Raw genomic sequence first — 20,918 nt, forward strand, 5'->3', positions numbered from 1 at the left:
CGATGCCAACATTAGGACGACTGCTGTGGTGGCCTGCACATCAAGCTCCCATTTAAGCGGCAGACGGAGCAGCACGGGAGCGGCCCCAGCGGCGGCCACTGTTAAACAAATTAGCATCGAACGGTACCAGCCAACGATCAAACGGAATACTTACGATCCCGCATTAGCCTCTCCACGCTTGCGGCAAGTAAACCAGATACCAACAAGAGCCGAAACAAGCCAAACGATAGCGGACAAGAAGCTGAAAGCCTCCGCAGCCTTCCAGCGCGAACAAAGCGAGTTACCTCGGAAGCCCCAAGACCAGATGCTGCCGCAGGGCAATTGGTCGATCGCGTTGACAAGAATACCAAAGGCCGCGAACCAAGCGAAGGAAAGGAGAATATCCACTGAGCAACCACGTTAGCGACACGATCGGAGGTATGAGAAGTCACACGTACGTGGCCAAGAGAAGAAGCCGGACGAGAAGGGGATCAGCCAAATGAGAGCGAACAATATCGACACGCCAGCGATGACCTCGGTGTAGATCCACCGAGCTTGCGGCCAGGGGTCGATCTGGTTGAAGGAGGCGAGATAGTGGCCGATGATACCGGCGACAACCTATGACCAGATTAGGAGGAGACATTTAGAAAACGCAGGCTATGCCACGTACCGCAGCAAAGGCGATTTCCGCAATGCGGAGGGGAATAGAGAAGAGGCGCGAGATGACGGGCATGGTGAGGATCTGGACTCAAGCTCGAGATGCGAATGTAGTAAAAGCAGGCGAAGAAATCTACCGAAGATAGACCAGGTACTGAAGATCTGTGGAAAAAGCAAACCACCTCCCCGGGGATGAACGAGGTATATAAACGGTCACCAGGTCTGTCGCACAGGGCATTCTCCGAACCGACGAGGGAGAAACCCGCGTCAGATGCAAGGGCCAACAAACTAGAAAAAAAAGAGGCCCAAAACTAGAAAGTAAAACTATAAAAAAAAAAGCCAAATACCACTAGCAAAAAGACAAAAGGACGTATCGGGACCCACAGCCACTCTGCAGAGTCATTCCGTGTCGTCAGATCCCACCCGAAAGGAGCTAGGAGGTGGCTGCGATGCAATCATTGCGTAGCGTGCAGAATGCCCAATGGCCATATCGATCCCTGTCCGTGGCTGACCTCGCTATCCGGAGTAAAGAGCAAGGAGCTCAAACCTGTCAGAATCCTAGACAACGCGAGCGGCCCCCGGGGTTGGTCCGTGGTCCCGCGTGTATAGGGGCTATCCCTGTTTTCGCGAATGTGCTGGCGAGGACAGTGTGGCTGACACTTGAGTAAATCGGTGCCTAGAGGTAATAATAACCAATTGGTTTAATGTCCCATGGACGTTCCCGATCGACTAGTGTGTCTCCACTTGGCGATCATTGCAGCCTGTGCTTTTGTCCGATACTCTTGTCCGATCTCACAGCCCTGGGGGTGCTGCGCATGGTCGGCGTACTTAGACAGGTGTTTTTGAACGTACGCATGTCTAGGGTATGTCTGGCTACCTCGAGTCTCAAGTCTCACTGGAAAAAAAAATGGCAGCGTGTGTTCGAGTAAGGTCGCGCCCTTGCCTGCGATCCATTTCAGCCTTATGACGTGGGGGCGCCTCAAGGGCGTTGCACGATGATGGAATGATTTCAGGTGGGAACCAGTGTGCAACCGAGGCCGATCACGGATACTTCGGGCCACTTAGGCACTGTCAATTGCCTCACTGAAACATCTGCATGTTTTTGACATGTAGGATCGACTGCACAGAAGCTACACCTCGGCAGATGATCGGTGTGGAGACTTGAACGTGTGGACTATTCCTGGTTCCTGATGATAACGATAATCATAATCTTTTGCTGGTACCTGGAATAACTATACACGAACCACACCAGCCTCCCACGACGTCAACAGGGGGTATCAGACATCTCTGGAAAAAAACAAACAAAAACTACTCAAGAACACAATGATAATACACTCCTCAAATACCCCAAATACCCCACTACACTGAGTGAACAACCGTCTTAGACATGCTTGGAGTCGTCCTGCAGAAACCATGCCATCACATCCTGCCATACCCCCTTGGCCCCAACCTCGATGACATCCCCATGGCACGGAATAATCCGATCAAAGTCCCACCGACTAATGCGCTTCGCAGATGCGGTGAAAGCCGCGCGATCCTGTTGCGACAGAATATACCAAGCAAAGCGACGCTGACCAGTCGCAGGCGCACCGGTCGAGAGCATGGGTTTAAAAATCTTGGTGAGGAAGTTCAACGGGTTGGCATCGGGAGCCTTGGAGTACTGCTCAGTGGCAGGCAGGTTGAAGAGCATGTCGGCCTCGATGACCGTGCGCGAAGGACGGTGCAAAAAGACCAGCTCGCGGGACCCATGCCCGTGCACATACTCGGTCTCAAATTCAGCGTCGAACTCCTCCGAGATCGTGGGGCTGGCATCCTTTTTGAAAACGTGTTGGAACGGCTCCTCGCCCTTGAACTCGGGGTTCTTGTTTCGCTTCTCCCACAGGCCCTCGGGGGCCAATATTTCGGCCTGAGGATAGGCCTTCCTCCAGGCTGAGATGTGCAGGTGGTGCTGGAGATCGGGAGCAGCGATGTACTTGACGTTGCCCCCGAGCGAGTCGACCCGCTCGCGGACTTCCGGGGTGAGGTTCACGGGTGAGAACACGGCGAGGGCGCCCGTGGAGAGCTTGACTGTAGCACGTAAGGAGGATTAGCTCGGGTCTAACCACGTCCTCGGCCTTCTCATGGAATGCGCGAGCTCTGATCTGCAAGGGCGCTACTCACCCAGCGTGCCTCGACCGCCGAAACGCAAGATTCCGAACCGCGCGAATGGCAGGCTCATGGTAATGATGCCAGGCGTCACTGCGCGGATGACCATCAGGTCCGATGGATTGGGCGGGAAAAGCTGCGGCATCGTTGTTGCAGCCTATTCTGTCTCTGCGTATCCGTAGCTACGCTCCCTGGCGTTGAATGTCTCAGTTGCCAATAGCTATCTCTAGCTGGCAGAGGGATTTGGTAGAGTTCAAAGATTGTAAGACTGGAGGTGGATCGAATGCACGTTGCGAAGGGAAGTAACGTTGCATCTGGGAAAAGTCGCGCAGGTTTTATGAATCGAGCAGGCGCAGTCGACGAAGCTCCAAGGGATGACGTGATGATTGAATGATCGCCAATCGCAGCTTATCGATTTCGAGGGCCTCGGCCCGTTTCTAAAGTTCTGTTCCACTTTGACGTCTGCTTGACTAAATATGATAACGCTGAGGTACCTTATTTCTTGAATGATGAATGTAATTATCCAATTAGTTCGAACTGATCTGTTTGCTAAATCTGGCCTAGTGGGTATCATCAAATCCAAGCAAAAACACCGATTTCCCATGGTCGCATCGCGTCAAGAACCATCTAGACAACCCATGCTCGCCCAGTTATCTCGTCCTGTTCTTCACGATGAGGAATTATGGGTTCGGAGATGTTGAACACTTCGATTAGCTCTTTCCAAGTTTCAAAATCCAAGCTGAACACGGCCTGGCGCTTTTGGATTTTTTGCTTCTGGGCTTCGCTGGGTGCATATGGCGTCGAAGAAACTATTCATGGTGAGTATATTACGAACGATATCAAAGATATTTCAAGACACTCACTAAGAGTCGGCAGCCCACGCTTGTCCGGTTGCACACCGATTGTCCCGTCGCGAACAAGGAAGCTGACATAGAACAGGTTCTCGACGCTCTGCCCGAAGGAGAGAGGATTGATGCAAAAGCGGAAAAGATTTATGCCCCCGTTCTCGGAAATACCGTGCTTATCCATAATCTCCTGAATCATCTCCTCGGTAGGGTCCCCAACATCTGTCAAGCTCCGGTTCACCTTATCCTGGGCGGCGTTCGAAGCGTCGTAAAGCAGCTTATTGACCACTGCACACATCATAGTAAGGTTTGAGCTTTCCTGCTGGCCAAGATCCTCCTGCTCAAGGTCCTGTGGCCGGACCGCCTGTGTCGCATCGAAGCGCTCGTTCCTGGTCCGCTGGGTAATCTGCCGTGAGCGCTTTTGCACGGACAAAGGGCCGAGTAGCCATCCAGACACCGAGGGTCTCGCATTGTGGGGAAGACACGCTGCCCGACCGAGCCAATCCCAATTCATTGCATCGCCCGCAGTGCCATCCTCGTCGTCGCTGTCGGCCTCTCTCTGGCTCCGGCGGTGACGTCGTCGATTTTGAGTGCTGCTGGGTATGGCCTCCGAGCTGTCGGGTCCGCGTCGCATGAAGGAGATACATTTGGTGACAAACTCGTCCACATCGATACCGGCACCGCTGTCTCCGAGTGCGAGCTGCGCGGCCTTCTTATGCGAGAGATCGGCGGCGTTGACGAGGAGGCGCGAGTCGAGGGTCGCGTCGGCGGTTTGCTTGACACTTTCGTAAAGTTCGTTCGCTTTGGACACTGTTTCGTAGATACCGTTGTTCCCCGACTGCATAAACTCGGCTCGCGAGTCTGGTGTGGTAGATGTTAGAACACGTCCATTTTCGTTACATCGCCACTGCACAATGAAGATGAGAATGCTTACCATTGAAATCACCAGTCAGATCTCTGTATTTCTTGCGGGTTCGCCTCCTTTCTGCCTCATCCTGATCAGGATCATAGTATCGCGTATTATTATGTCGCTGCGACGATGGTGGCACTCGCGACTGGATGTTGGATGCGCGGTCGGTCAGGCGTCTGCGCTTCGCTGACTGGCTCGAGGATAACATCTGAGCGGTGTTTCTTTTGTTGGCACTTCGAGGATTTTCTTTGTCGGAATTGGATGCTGCAGGAGAGCTGGAGCTGCGCGCAGTTGCTTCACTCAGCTGAGAAAGAGGGACACGCTCCATGCTCAACTAGCGCTTGATTTAGCGCACGAAGGTTATGCAAGTTCAAACAAAGAAAAACCAAAGAGACAGTAGGGTGTCCAAAAGTCGAAAAAGACCCCTGTCAAGACTATAATTACCACACCGTAACTTGGGGGCCGAAAGGATACATTCGATGATCGACGGGCGCGTAAGAATCGCGTGTCGGCACGTGACCGCATCGGTGGGGGTGCGCCGGGGATTCGATACAATCACACTGCAGTTGTGATCTATCATTTGGAATTGACGTGGCCCCCGCGCGATTCGGAATTTTCTTTTTACTTTTGTAGCCGTCGGGCATCAAGTACGCGTTTTTTGCAGTGCACATCAAGAGACGAACTCTTTAGGGTTGAAGTACTCTTCTCTTGCAATGTCCCACCATTGAACCATTGCCAACTGATCAAACTTGGGAATGCCGAGTCCTGCTATCAAGTGTGAGAAAGGGGACTGCTTATCTTTTCCAAAAAGCACTCGTAGCTTGACTTTCCCCAGCAAGAGAACTGAGTGGAGGACCAAGTTGACTTGTCGTCGCGAAGATGAGCATGACTCGCCTTCAAACAAGTCTCAAATCTCATCATTTGTGTCACTTCTATCTTACAAAAATGCAAACAAATCTACAGTAGCCCAGTTAATCAAGAATCAATCTAAATTTGCTATCTGCAATCCGTCGAAGCTATCCACCTGATTGTGTACATGAAAGCACGTGATGATAGCTGACTCAGTCCCCGCAGGAGCTCACCGCGACGTCGGGGAAGCTTTGCTGCTTTACTGAGGGGCCCCACGAGCATGGAAGCATTTACCTTTGCGCTTTCCACGCAGGTGGACCTGCCTGTCTGCGTCAAGATGTAAGTTCTACTTCCAACTCCGGGAAGGGCATAACTAACAGCCTCGCAGTGGCTCACTGGAGGGCAAACAGAAGCAAATACCGTACTCGCGATTACTCAAGAACCCGCAATTACGACATCTGGGATCCGCCCAGAACCCTTCCTCCGATCTCTTCGTCACAGTCCAGCTATGGTCGGACTCGAAGCCCCTCGGCGTTCCATTGCAGACTTCATACAAAGCATTTAAAACTATCCGAGCATGGAACGAATGGCTGCAAATGCCCATGTCCATCAAGGATGCCCCGCTTAACTCTCAGCTTGCAATCACGGTCTGGGATTTGTCTCCGCTGGCAGGGGATGAACCACAGGGTCATGACGTGCCATTCGGCGGAACCACTATTCCTCTGTTCGACACCGAGGGCAAGTTGAAGATAGGGCGGCAGAAGTGCAAGCTCTATCGCCATAAAGCTGCGGATGGCTTCTCGTCAACTACTACTCCATCTACGCCAACGCCAAAGAGGCAAAAGCATAATACTCGCGACGTGCTGGCCCTGTCGCCGGAAGAGATGGAGTTGGAACGAATCGAAGTCCTGATCAAGAAACATGAAATAGGTGAAATTACCCGGATTGACTGGATGGATCAAATGGTCTTTCGTCAGCTCGAGAAGCTGAAAATGCAGGCCGAAGAGGCTGCTCGCCAACGAGCTATTCATATGAAGACCTTGAAGCAGAAGACAGGTGACGCCGAGGACGATAGTTCTGAAGAGGAGGAGATAGATGATGAGAACTTTGTCCTCTATGTGGACTTTCCTCGTTTTGATCATCCCATCGTTTGGGCTGATCACCAGTATGCTCCGCCGCCCATTTCGTCCTATCCTCAGAGCGTACCAATAAATCCCAACTCAGCATTGAAACCGGTTCCAGAAGTCCGTCTTGGCCCTGGAATTGAAGGCGGTGATGGTGCGGGAGTCATCAAAATCTACGATGCAGAGGTTGGACAGCCTGGTAACCCGTGTGAAGACAAGCACCGTCGCTTGATTCGCAGCCATCGGACTGGGTTCATGGATCGGGACCTCAAGCCCAACCCCAAGAATCGTGACGAACTGAATGTGATATTGTCATACGAGCCGACACAAGATCTCACTGCCGAGGAGAAAGATATCGTCTGGAGATTCAGGTATTACTTGACGCGAGAAAAGAGAGCGCTCACCAAATTCGTCAAATCAGTCAACTGGCGCGACGAGGGAGAGTCTCGACAAGCAGTGGATATCTTGCCCAAATGGACCGAGATCGATGTTGATGATGCTTTGGAACTTCTTGGGCCCACGTTCGATAACCCGGCGGTTCGATCGTATGCTGTGGCAAGACTGCGCAAGGCAGATGATGAAGAGCTTCTTCTTTATCTTTTGCAATTGGTCCAAGCTTTGAAATACGAAGAGCATGCTGGAGACGACGCGGATGAAGCCGCTCACGACTCTTCTCTAGCCAACTTCTTGATTTCACGCGCCGCCAACAATTTCAAGCTCGGGAACTATATGCATTGGTACCTCATGGTGGAGTGTGATGACTCGGGTCCCGGTACGCTGTCAACGCAACGTCGACTCTTTGCCCGAGTCGAATATTATTTCATGACCGAGTTGGAGAAGGTCAACGCAGAAAATCGGAAGATACTTCTGCGTCAAGGTGAATTGGTTGCTATACTCTCGAAGATTGCCAAAGATATTCGCTTCTCTCGAGAAACCCGACCCGTGAAGATCGAGAAGCTGAAGAAATCTCTTCGTGATCCGAAGAACGATCTCGTAAACATCGATCCGCCACTGCCTTTACCTTTGGATCCGGACGTCAAGCTAGTCGGATGTTACCCTGACGAATCCAATGTCTTTAAGTCGACGTTATCCCCCCTTCAAATTACCTTCAAAACGACCGACGGTCGGCGTTACCCTCTCCTGTTCAAAGTGGGCGACGATCTTCGTCAGGATCAACTGGTCATCCAGATCATCATCCTGATGGATCGACTCCTACAGAAAGAGAACCTGGATTTGAAACTGACACCGTACCGGATTCTTGCTACCAGTTCCACTGCCGGTGCTGTCCAATTCATCCCCTCAATATCCCTCTCTGCTGCATCAGCCAAGTACAAATCCATCCTCGCGTACCTGAAAGAAAACAACCCAGACGACAACGAGCCACTCGGCGTCCGCAAGGAAACAATGGATACATACATCAAGTCCTGCGCCGGCTACTGCGTGATTACCTACCTCCTCGGCGTCGGCGACCGCCACCTGGAAAACCTCCTCCTAGCACCAGACGGCCACTTCTTCCACGCTGACTTCGGCTTCATCCTCGGACGCGACCCCAAGCCTTTCGCCCCGATGATGAAACTCTGCAAGGAAATGGTCGAGGGCATGGGCGGCACGACTTCACCCCATTACCTACAGTTCAAGCAATACTGCTACACCGCATATACCACCCTGCGCAAATCCGCAAACCTGATTCTGAATCTGTTCAGTCTGATGGTCGATGCCAACATCCCAGATATTAGAGTCGAGCCTGACAAGGCAGTGTTGAAGGTCAAAGAGCGGTTTCACTTGGAGATGTCCGAGGAGGAAGCCATTCGGCACTTCGAACAACTTATCGGGGACAGTGTCAATGCTATATTCGGTGTTGTTATTGATCGTCTCCATGAGTTTGTGCAGGGATGGAGGGCGTGATTTATCTTTTTCGAATTTGGTTTGATTCGAGGTGTTAGATTTTGGGAAAGATATAGATCTGGCGCAAGATGTACAGATACAAGATACCCGGCAGCGCCGCTTGCAAATTATATCGTCTTCATACATGTTTAGCTCAGTAAACAGCCCAATGGCATCCAAATCATGGGCCAACAGCTGTGAAGCCATCAAGCCTCATAGCATAAAGAAGTTCATCATCGAGCGCGCCCACGAAACCCACAAGCCCATGTCTCTCTTCTCTTTCTTCCCCATATTGATATTTTAGAATACTGCTCCTGATTCCACATTCATACTGTTTTGGTTGTGGTCGATGTTTTTGGATGTACACTACAAGGTCTATGGGAATAAAGCCTGGAATACCCCGTTTCTACCTACCCTCCTCGTGTCCCAGCTCTTCATCTCCACGCTCCTGAAGCTCCACCCAATCATGATTCATATCCTCATTAGTCGTGCCCCATATTCTCTGATCCGCAAGATCAGCCTGGGAGGCACGCGGTTCGTTCGAAACCGAACTTGATTGAACAGTCGAACGACCCCGAGAATCTGCGTGTAGAACTCCAATTGGAACGGTGGTATCACTGTCCAGAGAATCCTGACCTTGTATTTTGTCCGTGTCCTCATCGTCTTCAGGGGTTCATTCGCGACAGGCCCAAGCGTCAACGAAGCGGAGGACTTCTCGGGGCCACCATCGCTTCATTACTAGGAGCCGGAATGGGACGAGAGCGATGATTAGGATTGGGAATGCGGGCGCACCACGTGTCAAGGTGAGGATGAAAATCACGACCGTGATGACGATTTGTAGGAGGGTGTAGAGGTGGATTGGGAGGTAGGATGGGTTGCGGGGTGTATCGGTGATGTCTGGTACCTCGCTGGGGTTGTGTATGGACTGTAGTAGTAGTAAGAGCTCTGAGAGTAGTGTGAAGAGATAGAAAGTGCAGTATAGAATTAGACTGTAACTGACGTTAGTACATATTCTCGATCGATGGTAGGCTTAGGCTTACTTGACTGATAAGCTCTGTTCACCCATGAACATGAACAGTCCCGCGAGGACGCTCGTCGGGGTCAAGCCGAGTACTTTCATGAATGGCGGGCTGATGAAAAGGAAAATGGCCCCCGCGTGAAGGAACGATGACCAGCGCTGCTCATAGACCCGTCGCACTTCACGCGTCTCTATCTTTTCTTCGCCGTCGACGATGACACTTTGCTCTTCCTTCTCTGTGTGCATCAGGGATTCCGAGTGCAAGGGTGCCTGTGGAAGAAGACCATTGGCAGGCGGGATACCCAGGATACCACACAAGGCAGTAGTAGTCCCGAGCAAGACGATGTCCCAGGCAAAGCCACCAGGTTTGCGTGTACCGTACCGATCAATACCCATATCGTACCTGGAATACTTCATCACAAAGCGAGTAGATGTTCTCTGCCAAGACAGAGAAAGGCCCCGTTACTCCAAGAATGGTGAGGAGTTGGATCGAGAACCTGTTCAACTCATTAATGGCAACACGGTGTGGTATAGATGGAAGTTGGCACTGACAAAGAGAAAATAATCCCGTTAAGCCCAGTACTCGAGACGACCTCGATTGTATCCCAGCTCTTGCCCGTCAGGACATACAAGTCACTGGCGAAGGTGATGCCGGGCAGAAGATTCGTGAAGAAAAGATAGACAGCACTCGCAAATATTAATTAATTGAATACAGTCCAATCAGACACATATCGTCGGCGTAGGTTGGTGATATCTTGCTTTACCAGGCGAAATGGACGTAGAGGGCCACCAGCCGCCACCGAACCCCGTAGGATTTTGAAAGGTTTGGGGGTGTGCTTGGACGGTGTGATTATAGAATGAGCATCTGGATCATGTAGATGTCCTTTGGAGTCAACTTCATGCTCATTTCTTGGTGTCTTTCTCCGGCGACGCGGTCGTGATCTATTATGTCGAATAGAAGATATGCGGGTGGATGGTGGCCGAAAAGCCGATATTAGAGACATCGTGATTTAAATTTTTTTTTTTTAAAAGATATCCCGTCAAATAAAGGTAACCTGCATGAATTCTATGAAGAAAATAGAGAGACTTGAACATAGAAACGGCAAATGAAGATCGTTGTAGAGTACTCGGGCACGCCGATCCGTCGTCATACCTAATACTCACACCGCCCTGCTCTCCGCCTCGTGATGAGCGGCAATCTTTTGTTGGAGAGTCACGACTGTTTCTGCGACTCCCTCGGGCGCGGCGAAAATGACGCCCTTTTTACTTGAGTGATTTATATTCCAAATCCAAGCATGGCGCAATTTGTCCCGCGTCAGGCATTTCCGCACTATGGGGCCATCCCAAGGTCCTACTTCCTGGGCCACCATCGAGCCGGTCTGACCAAGATGAAGAACATGCTCTCCACGATAGACTACGTTGTCGAATGCCGTGACTCCCGGGCACCTGTCACGTCAATCAACCCCATGTTTGAGGAGGCTTTGGGCAAGAAAAGGCGATTGATCGTCTATACTAAGAGAGACCTCAGCAGTACTCCGCAATCACCTGCACAGAAGCTAGTGAGTCGCATTACATGCAATCCGAGGAAAGTGAACCGCAAGCTGACATTGTATCGCTCAGGCAGAGAAGAAGATCCGAAGCTTCGATCCCAAAAGTGCCACATTCTTCGTCAGCTCGTCCTCCCGCGCAGACGTCAACCAGATCGTCAAACACCTCCGAAACGATGCCGAAGCTCCCGATAAGCTGGTTGGGTGCCGTGTCATGGTGGTCGGCATGCCCAATGTCGGGAAGTCAACATTGATCAATCATCTACGAAACTATGGAGTGGGCAAAGCCAAGGCCCTGAAAACCGGAGGCCAGCCGGGCATCACAAGGAAGATTGGAACCCCGGTGAAGATCATCGAGCGAGAGAACGGGTCGCATGTGTACGTGCTCGACACACCCGGTGTCTTCATGCCATACGTTCCAGACGCGGAGAATATGCTGAAGCTGGCGCTTTGTGGTTGTGTCAAGGATGCTGTCATATCATCCGTCACTCTCGTCGATTATCTGTTGTATAAGATCAACTTGCATGATGCGCAGGCGTATCAGCGTTGGTCTGAGCCCACAAATGAGGTCATGCCGCTGCTGGAGAAGTTTGCACATTATACTGGGCTGCTTGGAAAGGGCGGAGTGCCCAACATAGATGGCGCCGCCCTGCATTTCATACAGAAATGGCGGCATGGAGATGTCGGCCGATTTATGCTGGATGATCTGGAGGAAGAACAACGGCGTCGGGATGATCCTTTACAGGTTGAACGTATGAGCATGACCCAGGCCCTGAGAGCCGAAAGAGTGTCTCGAAAGAATCGAGATCAATAGCCACCGGCTAATGTACTGTACATATTGTGGAATGAATTTCTTGGATATAATTGAAATGTATCTTTTGAACGACCAGGTCGATGTATCACTGAAAAGGAATTAGACAATGCTCAAAGATGTGTGAATATTGCGCAGAAGTATCCGTAACGCCGAGACAAAGGAGAAGAAAGAAACAAGGAAACCCTCGGCAGATGCAACCTCTAAGAGATCTTGTCTAACAGACGTCTGCGTCGTCGATCCACGAGCTCTTCTTGCACCTCCTCTAGTGTGGGAAGCCGCCATTCCACGCCGTCACCCGCATCACCCGGTAACGACTCCCAGCCATCCTCGGCGTCATCTTCGGTCTGACCCCGCAAATGCTCAACAGCCTCTTTCTCTTTGGACTTTTCATAGGCCAAGATTGATCCATCCTCCTCATCGAGGCCGTATCCAAAGTAGTTGGCATCGACTTTCCTCGTCACGATCTCTCCACCCCTACCAGCCCCAGCACCCTCCTGCTCCTCAAGGGGCCCTCTCGCCTTGCGCGCCGCGGCCTCAAACATCTCCTTGACGCCAGGTAACTCTCTCGCCCGACCGAAATATCTATAACCCTTTCCTCCACCAGGAATTTCACGGCCTTCATCGTCGTAGACCCGACCAGTTCCACGCATGTAGTTCGGACCACCGAGATTTCGGATTTGCATTTCCCACGCCCATTTCTCGCGCATGAGCTTATTGATCTCGTCGTTCAGATCGCGAATCTGGTAGTCGCTCAGGTTGAGTTCTTGGATGCGTGACACTTTGCGGGAGATTTCTTTGAGAACCTGGCCGCGCCAGCGCTCGCATGTCTGGACCGAGTCGACGCTGTTGATGGCTTTGGGTCGTCGTGTACGTCCGAGGTCGATAATTCCCATGTCCGCTGCTTGTTGCGCCCGGAAGCGGAACAGCATGGACTGCGCCTTTTCGCTGTTGCGAGCCTGTTCATCGTGGAGGGGCCGGTTAGCAAATTTGTTCACGGGCAATTCGTAGACCGGATCAATAGGGTCGCCTGAACGAGTGTAGAAGGGCTTACCATGATGAAAGATTGGCAAGGTCTGCGACCCAAACAGCAGTAATGAGGGTCGTGGGAGGAATCCGGAGAGGAAATCTGAAGCTTGACAGCTGCCGATGAGGTTCGGCGGCAGTTAACCGCCTGCCGCGCGGATATCACGTGCCCCAACCGCAGCCGTTAGCATTTACTGGGATCAAATTGTGGTTTTTTTACTTGGTTGCTTTTGATGGTATCTGTACTAATCGACAATGCAAATATCGGACAAGGTACAAGAATCTACAAGTCTCCCAAGTACGCCTTAAAGTACTGATCTGATCTGAAATCGTTGCATTGTAGATAGCCCTATCCTAATTCTCACCGAGCATATTTACTCCCAGAAACCGAAAAGCAAACCAAACAGCCATCCAATACATACAACCCCCGAAGAAGATAAAGCGAATGGTCATTCAAGTAATATGAACAAGACCGGGGGGTCAACAAGAAAGACCAAAGTGCTTATCTCCCTCCAATGAACAAATACGCCAACCGCAAACACACGCAAAATTTCAAAAATCATGGCTTGAACTCCAGAATCAACGTGGTACACATCGCTTTGGCCCTATTCACAAGAACCCCTTGGTGTTGCTGGGTTTTCGCTGAGGGGTGTCATTAGATCCGTACACGGCACTTCCTCGTCGGCTGCCCATATCGCTCAAACCGGCCATGGGGGCCCGGGTAAGTGTTCGCATTCCCTTTAATCCTTCGAGTTCGCGTTCCAGGCGTAGTGCTTTCTCGCGTTCCTCGCGCAGCTCTCGCTCCACACGGCGAGCTTGAAACTGCGTCTCGGTGTCGCCTTGCTGGAGCTCGTCGATGTTTTGGAGGAGTCGCTCGATCTTGTCTCGAGCCTTGTTGATGTCGTCGGTGAGTTGAGAGTTCATCTTGTCGCGTCGATCAATCTGGGATTGGAGATCCTTGACGGTACGATCGACATTGCGAAGAGAGCGCTGCTCGGCACTGTTCTTGCTCTCCTGTTCTTCGAGATGAGTCTCGAGCTGAAGAAAAAGACGGGTAAGTAGAGTTTCATGAGACAATGAGTGAAGTGTGATTTTCTTACCTCCTTGATACGCTTGTGTAAGAACCGCACATCTTGGCTACCAGATGAGTAGCTCTTGGTCTCCAGATCAACGCATCGGAGCTGCACCTCCTTAAGCTGCTTCTCCAATCCAGCCTTGTCCTTGAACAGCTGGGCATTGGTCTCACGCTCGGTGGTAAGCTCCTTCTGGATCTCGGTAGCCAGGGCATCAGCGCGACGCATCTTACCAACAGCGGCAGTAGATAAGTCTTCTTGCTGAGCAAGTTTGGACTTGAGCTCGAGAAGCTCACGATCCATGCTGGCGGCATTGCGCATAGATGGGCTCTCACCCTTGGCAAGATCCTCAAGGCGCTCGCCGGCTTCTGCTAGCCGGCCCTCAAGCATCTTTTTATCCTTAAGAAGCAAGTCGCGCTCGGCCGTCACATCATCGATGTCGGTGCGGAGAGTCCGCACTTGCGAAAGGAGTGAGCCAACCTTGCTCTGGGCTTCGTTGTGGGCCTTCGCAGCTTCGTCGCGGGAGTTGCTGATGTCTTGCATGACCATATCCAAGCGGGCCTTCTCCTTCGCCCAGGTCGAGCTGTTGATGACTTCGTCGTCCCACTTGCTTCGAAGATTCTCCAGATCCTCACGTAGGCGAGAGTTCTCTCCGCGAACATTGAGCAGGCGCTCACGTTCCATCTCGAGTTCACAGTTGATGGTGGTGAACTCCCGCTGGTACTTTTGCCTTGTCTGCTCCATCGAGGTCTCCTTGTCCTCGAGATCAATGGCGCGCTGGTTCCGATAGTCCTCGAGCTCATTCTGGAGACGCTGCTTGGCCTGCAAAGCTCCTTGAAGCTCCGCAGCTTGGTCCTCCATACGAGCTTCGAGGGACTGAGTCTGTCGCTGCAAGTCTTCAACAAGCGCATCCATTTCCTTCCGCTCAGACATTATCTGAGCGCAAGTCTCTGTGGCTTCCTGGCTCTGGGACTTCGCAAATTGTTCAGCACGAGTAGCCTTCAGAACAGTAATTTCCGCCTGCTCAACCTTGCTGAAATAGTCATCCGCGCGACTCTTATATAAGCTAAGGCTAGACTCAAGGTCGGCAGTCCTGGATGTCTCGGCATCAAGACGAATTTGCAACTCAGAGAATTCCTGAAGGAGTTGGTTACGGCTGGAGGCGTCATGTTCTCTGCCGGCTTGCAGCTCTTGGGCTTCGGAGCGAGCGTCGCGAAGATCGACCTCCAAAGCCGCCTTGCTGCGCTTCAACTTCTCGTGGTGTGACTTGACCTCGCCATATTCAGCGATGGTATCATTGTGGACCTTGAGCAGGGAGCGGCGAGACTGCTCCTGCGAGTTGATCAGATCATACAGCTCCTCATGCGACTTGGCCTGCACATCGCGAAGCGACAGTTGTCCAGAGCGGATACTTCGCTCCAAAGACGAGACCTTTTTAGCAGAATCATCCAGCTGGTCGTGAAGACGTCCGTTCTCACGCTCGAGAAGCTGCATGCGACGGATCGAAGGACTTTCATCCTGCCAGATATCTCGTGTGGGAGTGGACTGGAGCTGACTCTGGAGATGCTTGTTCTGCATCTCAGTCATCTGAAGCTTGTTCTGAAGTTCTTCGATTTCCGCGGCCGCATCCATCCGCTTCTGGTAGCCCACTGTATCGACGGTCCTGTCTGACCGAGCAGAATCAGGTGCTCCTTCTTGAAGATTGTTGTAGCGTCTGTTGGGCGTCGCCGGGTTTGACATCCTCTTCATCGCGTTTTCAGAGTTCTTCCTGAAGTGGGTAGGTGTGCGATTGTTGGCCACTTCATTTTGATCAATCTCCTCAAGCAGGGCGCGCTTGGAGGTCGAGTATCTGGTATCGAGCTCTTTCATTTCATCCGCATGGCGTCGGCGCATCTCCGAAAGCTGGCCTTCGGCGCGCGAGTACTTCTCCTCAGTCACCTGAAGTTTGTGCTGTACTGTCTCAAGAATTTGCGCCAAGTCGACCTGTTTTGACAGGTGCGGTTGAACGGCTTCCCAGGACTTGGTGGGCTCAGACGCCTCGGGTTCGAAGACTCTGTGTAGAAGAATCAATTGGCGATGGAGATCTGCGATCTCTTTGTGGGCTCCATCCAGAGAATTCTGAGTTTGCCGGGTATTCGCCTGGGCCTGGGCCCGCAATTGTCGCTCATTTTCGAGATTGCGGTTCGCCTCCGAGAGCTGAATGTTGGCCGTGGAGGCGGCCTTCTCAGCATTGCGACTGGTCTTGTGCTCACGTTGGACTTCATGGTTGAGATCCTCGAGGCTTAAGGACAACTTCTCTTTTGCTTCTCAAGAGACGTTATCGCAAGCTGCGACTCACCCAATTGGCGTTCAAGCTTCTTGTTCTCTTCATCGAGCTTGGTCTTTTCTTTCTGGAGATTCGTCAATCGGACTCTGTTGTTGTCACTGGCTTTCGAGTTCGAGCGAGCAATATCCAGATTCTTTTGTTGAATCTTGGTCAGAAGGGATCGGTTATCGTTCTCCGAAGCTGTCAATCGGCCTCTCAAGGTAACAAGCTCCCTTTCAAGACGCTCCTTGTGTTGATCGTGGCGAATGCGGAAATTGTCAGACTCCGAGATTGCGTGTTCAAGTTCCTGAACCCGGACTGAAAGTTGATAGCGCTCGTTTTCAAGATCCTCGAGCAACTGTGTCTTCTCATCAAGATCGGTCCGCAGGCTGGTTATATGCTCGTCGGCCTGTTGCTTGATCTTGCGTTCGATATCTGCCTCGGCATTCAAGCGGGCATTTTCGACATCTGCAAACCTCTCACGAAGCTTGATCAGTTCCGTTTGCAGCTCTTTACGTGAGTTCTCGGCAACGACACGGGCCTCGTTCGCTCGACGTAGACTGTCCTGCTGAATGTACATCTCCTTCTCAATTTCGATCTTGGAGTCATTCAGTACCTCGTACTTCTCCTTCAACTGGGCGAGATTGTGCTCGGAAAGCATTTGAACATCATCCCTTGACTGACGTTCACGGCTGAGGTCTGTTTCAGTTTTGAAGAGTTGGTCCTTCAAGTCGTGAACCTGCTGCTCCAGCATCCGGCGGCTTTCACCAGCTTCGGCATCTTCAGATCGTTTTTCGTCAAGTAATCTCTTAACATCTGCCGCCTCTCGCTCCAGTTGGACCTTTTCTGATCGCATGGCATCTCTTTCAGCTTGAACCTCGCGGAGACGCTTTTGCATGTTATCATGGCGAGTAGAAAGAGAGGTCTTCTCAGCGACCAAGGATCTTGTGTCTTCGTCGTGCTTCTTGACATCATTTCGAAGAACGGCCATTTCGCTTTCCTTGCGACGGAGCATTTCCTCGTAGCCGGTTGAAGTGGAGGAAAGCTCGTTGATCTGTTGACGAATTGACTGGTTCTCGTCAGAAAGCTCGCGGACCTGCTTCTTGGACCTGTCCAGTTCCTTCGATGTGTTGGCAAGCTTCACATCAAGATCCTGGTCCGTTTTCAACAGCTTGGTTTCCAGGTCTTGGAGCTTCCGATCCTTCAAACTGAGGTGGCTTTGGAGCATCTTGATCTCTTGGGTGAGCTCCTGGATCTGACCATTCTTCCCGGAGAATTGACCCTCAGCCTCGGCCAGTCTGTTCTCAATTTCCTCCAGCGAAAATTGTAGTTGCTTTTTCTCGGACTCGAGTGTCTGGATGATTTGTCCAGCCTGTTCGAGTTGCGTGACGCGCAGTTGCAATTGCTCGTCAGCCTTCTTCTTGGCATCCACCAAGTTATCCAACTGCTCTTCTAAAGTCTCCTGGTCTGCAATAGCCTCCGAAAGTTTTTCGGTGAGCTCCCCTTCACGGTCCTGCAAGCGCTTGAAGATCTCTTCTTTGTCGAGTGCAAGAGCACGCTCGCTCTCCAGTGTTTGCTGTATCTTCTGAATCTCGAGCTCCACACGGCGCCTGTCCTCATCCAACTTTTGTTTATCGGCGAGGTCTTGCTTCATTTTTGCTTCCATCTCCTTGATCTGGTCATCTCTCTTCTTGACCTCCTTGGCAGTACGCGTGTCTCCAAGGAGAGGCTTCATTCTTGAAAACATTCGCCACCAAGAACTACCCTTAAGCTCAAGATAGGCGTGGAAGTTTTGCTGGATGATTCTCGTAGCCTCGGCACGGTACAGGCGCTTGTTTGAGATGCGGCGCTGGACGAAGCCTCTGGCGGCAGACTGGAAGCGACTCATTATACTCCGAATGAGCTGATCTCGCTTCTCTTCCAGGTCTGCGAGAACACCAGCTCTGAAGAAAACCTTGGTACGGCCCACACGGTACCAGGCCTTGTCCATCCCGAGTTTCTCCAGCATGATTTGAGCGGCACTCTGTCCCTCCAGGTATCCATTTGGCATGTTCTTGCAAAGAACCTCATATCGTTGTCGGAACTCGGCGAAGGGTAGGCGGTTAGGGAATCCAGTTCGAGCAATTCGAATTCCTTCAAGGACACCATTGCATCGGAGCTGGTCCAGTACCAAGGGAGCATGTAGCATTTTCGGACGCTTCTTGTGGTTTGGCAAGATACAACGGACGAAATGGGGATGAGTCGAGTGCAGCTGGGCCATCAACCTGGAGAGGTGCTCTTTGTGTTTCTGTGCCACGGTCCGGAATAATCCCCTCTTCACGCGACTTCTGGGGTTTTCCTCGCCTTCACTAGAATCTGCGCAATCTGAGAACAAGTTTGCCACATGCTTCTGATCAGATTGAGCCAGCAGGCGCGTGATGTTGTCATTCATGGGATCCTTGTTCTTCTCAAGCCAGTCATGTGTGGTGTATTCGACTTCCGCAGCGTAATGCGTAAGCACAAAGCCCTGGTTAAGACGAGCAGAGCGGTACTTGGGGGTCTTCCGATCCCAGAGCGAATGAAGTTTTTCTGTGAAGGACTTGTCTGAAGCCTTGGGCATGACACAGTCTTCGTCAAGACATGAGAAAATACCGATGGGGTTGGTCATCTCGATCAGATCGATGGTCGGTTGCAAATCCTTCCCGAAGTCGATGAACTGCCACTCAATCTGCTCTCTGGCATACTCTTCCTGTTCAAGGACAAACATGTGGTGGTTGAAGAATTGCTGGAGCTTTTCGTTGGTGTAATTGATGCAGAGCTGCTCGAAACTGTTATTGTCGAAGATCTCGAAACCAGCGATATCCAGCACGCCAATGAAATAGTTGTCATCAGCCATCGAGCGACCAAGTTGGTTGTTGATGCGTGTCACCAGATCACCGAAGCCACGCTCGTAGATACCTTTGGACAAGGCATCAAGCGCCAGGCGTACTTGCTCCGGTGTCTGCACTTTCTTGACCCACTCACGACCAGCCTTCACTCGAGGATGCAACAGTCCTTCCACGAATGGCTCTGGGGCAATGCCCAGGAGGTGACAAGCCTTCTCCACGCTAGCATATCCATCGCGACCAAGGGCGGCTTGATCTGCGCGAACACTTTCCTTCGCAATGGTCACATTGCCGAGATGCAAGACAGCGGCAATCGTTTGCAAGATGCACAATTGATCTTCCTCTGAGAAGTTCATCACATGGAAAGCCTCAATTAGAGAGTTCCACTCATCACTATCGGACACACCCACGATAGAATCATTTCCGTCTCTTGTGTAAGCAAAATCCTCGATTTGCATGTTGTTGAGCAGGAGCTTTTCGCGGGTCTTCTTGTCCGCGCCCTGCAACAGCTGATAGAAGACATGGTAGTTTCGCTCGCTGGAATTCGGCTTCACGACACGCGATTTCTCCAGCAGATACCAGTCAATCCATGCTCCACAGATCTGGCCGGAACGCGAGAACTCTATCCGGATGAATTTGCCGAATCGAGAGGAGTTGTTGTTTCGCACCGTTTGAGCGTTTCCAAAGGCTTCAAGTATAGGGTTGGCACGGAGAATTTGTTGGGAGAGGTTGGAGAGGTTCTTCGTGCCTGATCGACCATAAGGCGTATCGGAAGTGGCAACCGCTGCTAGGTACTGGATGACTTTCTTGGTGTTTTCGGTCTTACCGGCACCGGATTCACCACTTTGAGGAGAATGGTTGAGTTAGATTTGAAAGGCAGAGAGTTCAGAATAGAGACTCACGTCACAAGAATGCTCTGGTTCTCGCCCTCTTCCACCAGGTTCCGGAAAGCCTCATCCGCCATCGCGAAAATATGGGGCCGAGTCTCTTCTCGCCCACGGCCTTTGTACATCTTCACGTATTCGTTGGTGTAGATAGGTAGCGGACAATACGGATTGATCGTAACCAAGAAGAGTCCGGAATATGTCTGGTATATCGACGTCAGTATAGCTCTCAACTACCGTTAGTTCGCAAAGGCCGCCCACTAACATAGATCAAATCAGACTGGTATCTGGTGTGAAGGTTGTGAACCACCGAAGCCTCGTTCAAATGTGTCAATTCGGCCATGTCATCTGCCTTGTCGAACTTGGCCGGATTGACCTTGTCGACCTGGTCCGCATCGACTTCGCGTTGCTATTGAAGCTGTCAGCTCTGAGGTCATGGCTTCTATGAGGAAGAAACTCTCACATCGCCATCGTCGCTCTGCACAAGGAGCTGTCCTCCCTCCAATTCTTTCAATACTAGACCACGGATAAAGGCCTTCTCAGGATCTCGGAGCCACACATATTTATTGCCCGAGAAATCATTGTCGCCTTCTAATCCGTGAATCTGGTCGGCCCCGCGCTTAAGCTCCTCAGACTTGATGAAGCTCGGCGCAAAGGTTCCAGAAGAGGCATTATTTCGACCAGAGTTGGACCTTTCACGGGTTGCACTTGCCGGAGATAAAGTGGAGGATATTTGTGAAATTGAGGAGTTGCGGAGGTGACTTTTGGCCGGCTCGAATCCTTTGGATGGTGTGATGATGGCAGACTTTGGACGGGTCTGCGATGGCGCTGGCGAGGGCGAGGAGCGCCCAAACAGGCTTGCTCGCTTCGGCGAGCCGTTGGCGCCGTTCAGTTGAGAAGGAAGCATGTCGGAAGGTCGTTCAATAGGTCATTATTCGAGCTCTCAGCCGTGTCCCATCGCCAAACAAGCAATTTGGAAAAGGTAAGAGGCGATAGT

General features: G+C 51.5%; 8 protein-coding genes across 8 annotated transcripts; 2 read left to right on the forward strand and 6 right to left on the reverse strand.

Moving 5' to 3' along the window:
* Positions 1-52: 52 nt before the first annotated feature.
* On the reverse strand, positions 53-712 carry N7498_010264 (MARVEL domain-containing protein; the record flags this gene model as incomplete). The annotated part of the gene is made up of 4 exons (XM_058457320.1): positions 53-98; positions 155-386; positions 438-597; positions 650-712. The coding sequence occupies 4 exons, from the start codon at positions 710-712 to the stop codon at positions 53-55; spliced, it is 501 nt and encodes a 166-aa protein (XP_058304219.1).
* A 1,305-nt stretch (positions 713-2,017) lies between these two features.
* On the reverse strand, positions 2,018-2,926 carry N7498_010265 (uncharacterized protein; the record flags this gene model as incomplete). The annotated part of the gene is made up of 2 exons (XM_058457321.1): positions 2,018-2,703; positions 2,797-2,926. 2 exons carry the CDS (start codon positions 2,924-2,926, stop codon positions 2,018-2,020), a joined length of 816 nt encoding a protein of 271 aa, XP_058304220.1.
* Positions 2,927-3,408: 482 nt separating this feature from the next.
* On the reverse strand, positions 3,409-4,864 carry N7498_010266 (non-structural maintenance of chromosomes element 4 family protein; the record flags this gene model as incomplete). The annotated part of the gene is made up of 3 exons (XM_058457322.1): positions 3,409-3,590; positions 3,645-4,487; positions 4,561-4,864. The coding sequence occupies 3 exons, from the start codon at positions 4,862-4,864 to the stop codon at positions 3,409-3,411; spliced, it is 1,329 nt and encodes a 442-aa protein (XP_058304221.1).
* Positions 4,865-5,665: 801 nt separating this feature from the next.
* Positions 5,666-8,414, forward strand: N7498_010267 (phosphatidylinositol 3-kinase VPS34; the record flags this gene model as incomplete). The annotated part of the gene is made up of 2 exons (XM_058457323.1): positions 5,666-5,724; positions 5,774-8,414. The coding sequence occupies 2 exons, from the start codon at positions 5,666-5,668 to the stop codon at positions 8,412-8,414; spliced, it is 2,700 nt and encodes an 899-aa protein (XP_058304222.1).
* A 652-nt stretch (positions 8,415-9,066) lies between these two features.
* N7498_010268 (HCO3- transporter family protein) lies at positions 9,067-9,828 on the reverse strand (the record flags this gene model as incomplete). Its single annotated transcript, XM_058457324.1, has 2 exons — positions 9,067-9,382; positions 9,434-9,828. The coding sequence occupies 2 exons, from the start codon at positions 9,826-9,828 to the stop codon at positions 9,067-9,069; spliced, it is 711 nt and encodes a 236-aa protein (XP_058304223.1).
* An 878-nt stretch (positions 9,829-10,706) lies between these two features.
* N7498_010269 (putative GTPase MTG1) lies at positions 10,707-11,772 on the forward strand (the record flags this gene model as incomplete). Its single annotated transcript, XM_058457325.1, has 2 exons — positions 10,707-10,970; positions 11,032-11,772. The coding sequence occupies 2 exons, from the start codon at positions 10,707-10,709 to the stop codon at positions 11,770-11,772; spliced, it is 1,005 nt and encodes a 334-aa protein (XP_058304224.1).
* Positions 11,773-11,972: 200 nt separating this feature from the next.
* N7498_010270 (pre-mRNA-splicing factor ISY1) lies at positions 11,973-12,826 on the reverse strand (the record flags this gene model as incomplete). The annotated part of the gene is made up of 2 exons (XM_058457326.1): positions 11,973-12,728; positions 12,824-12,826. 2 exons carry the CDS (start codon positions 12,824-12,826, stop codon positions 11,973-11,975), a joined length of 759 nt encoding a protein of 252 aa, XP_058304225.1.
* Positions 12,827-13,404: 578 nt separating this feature from the next.
* N7498_010271 (type II myosin) lies at positions 13,405-20,828 on the reverse strand (the record flags this gene model as incomplete). Its single annotated transcript, XM_058457327.1, has 6 exons — positions 13,405-13,833; positions 13,896-16,165; positions 16,207-19,880; positions 19,940-20,124; positions 20,187-20,330; positions 20,385-20,828. 6 exons carry the CDS (start codon positions 20,826-20,828, stop codon positions 13,405-13,407), a joined length of 7,146 nt encoding a protein of 2,381 aa, XP_058304226.1.
* Between the last annotated feature and the right edge of the window lie 90 nt (positions 20,829-20,918).

Source organism: Penicillium cinerascens (assembly GCF_028974065.1).
Source record: "Penicillium cinerascens strain IBT 15544 chromosome Unknown scaffold_4_segment0_segment1, whole genome shotgun sequence".
NCBI classification, from domain to species: domain Eukaryota; kingdom Fungi; phylum Ascomycota; class Eurotiomycetes; order Eurotiales; family Aspergillaceae; genus Penicillium; species Penicillium cinerascens.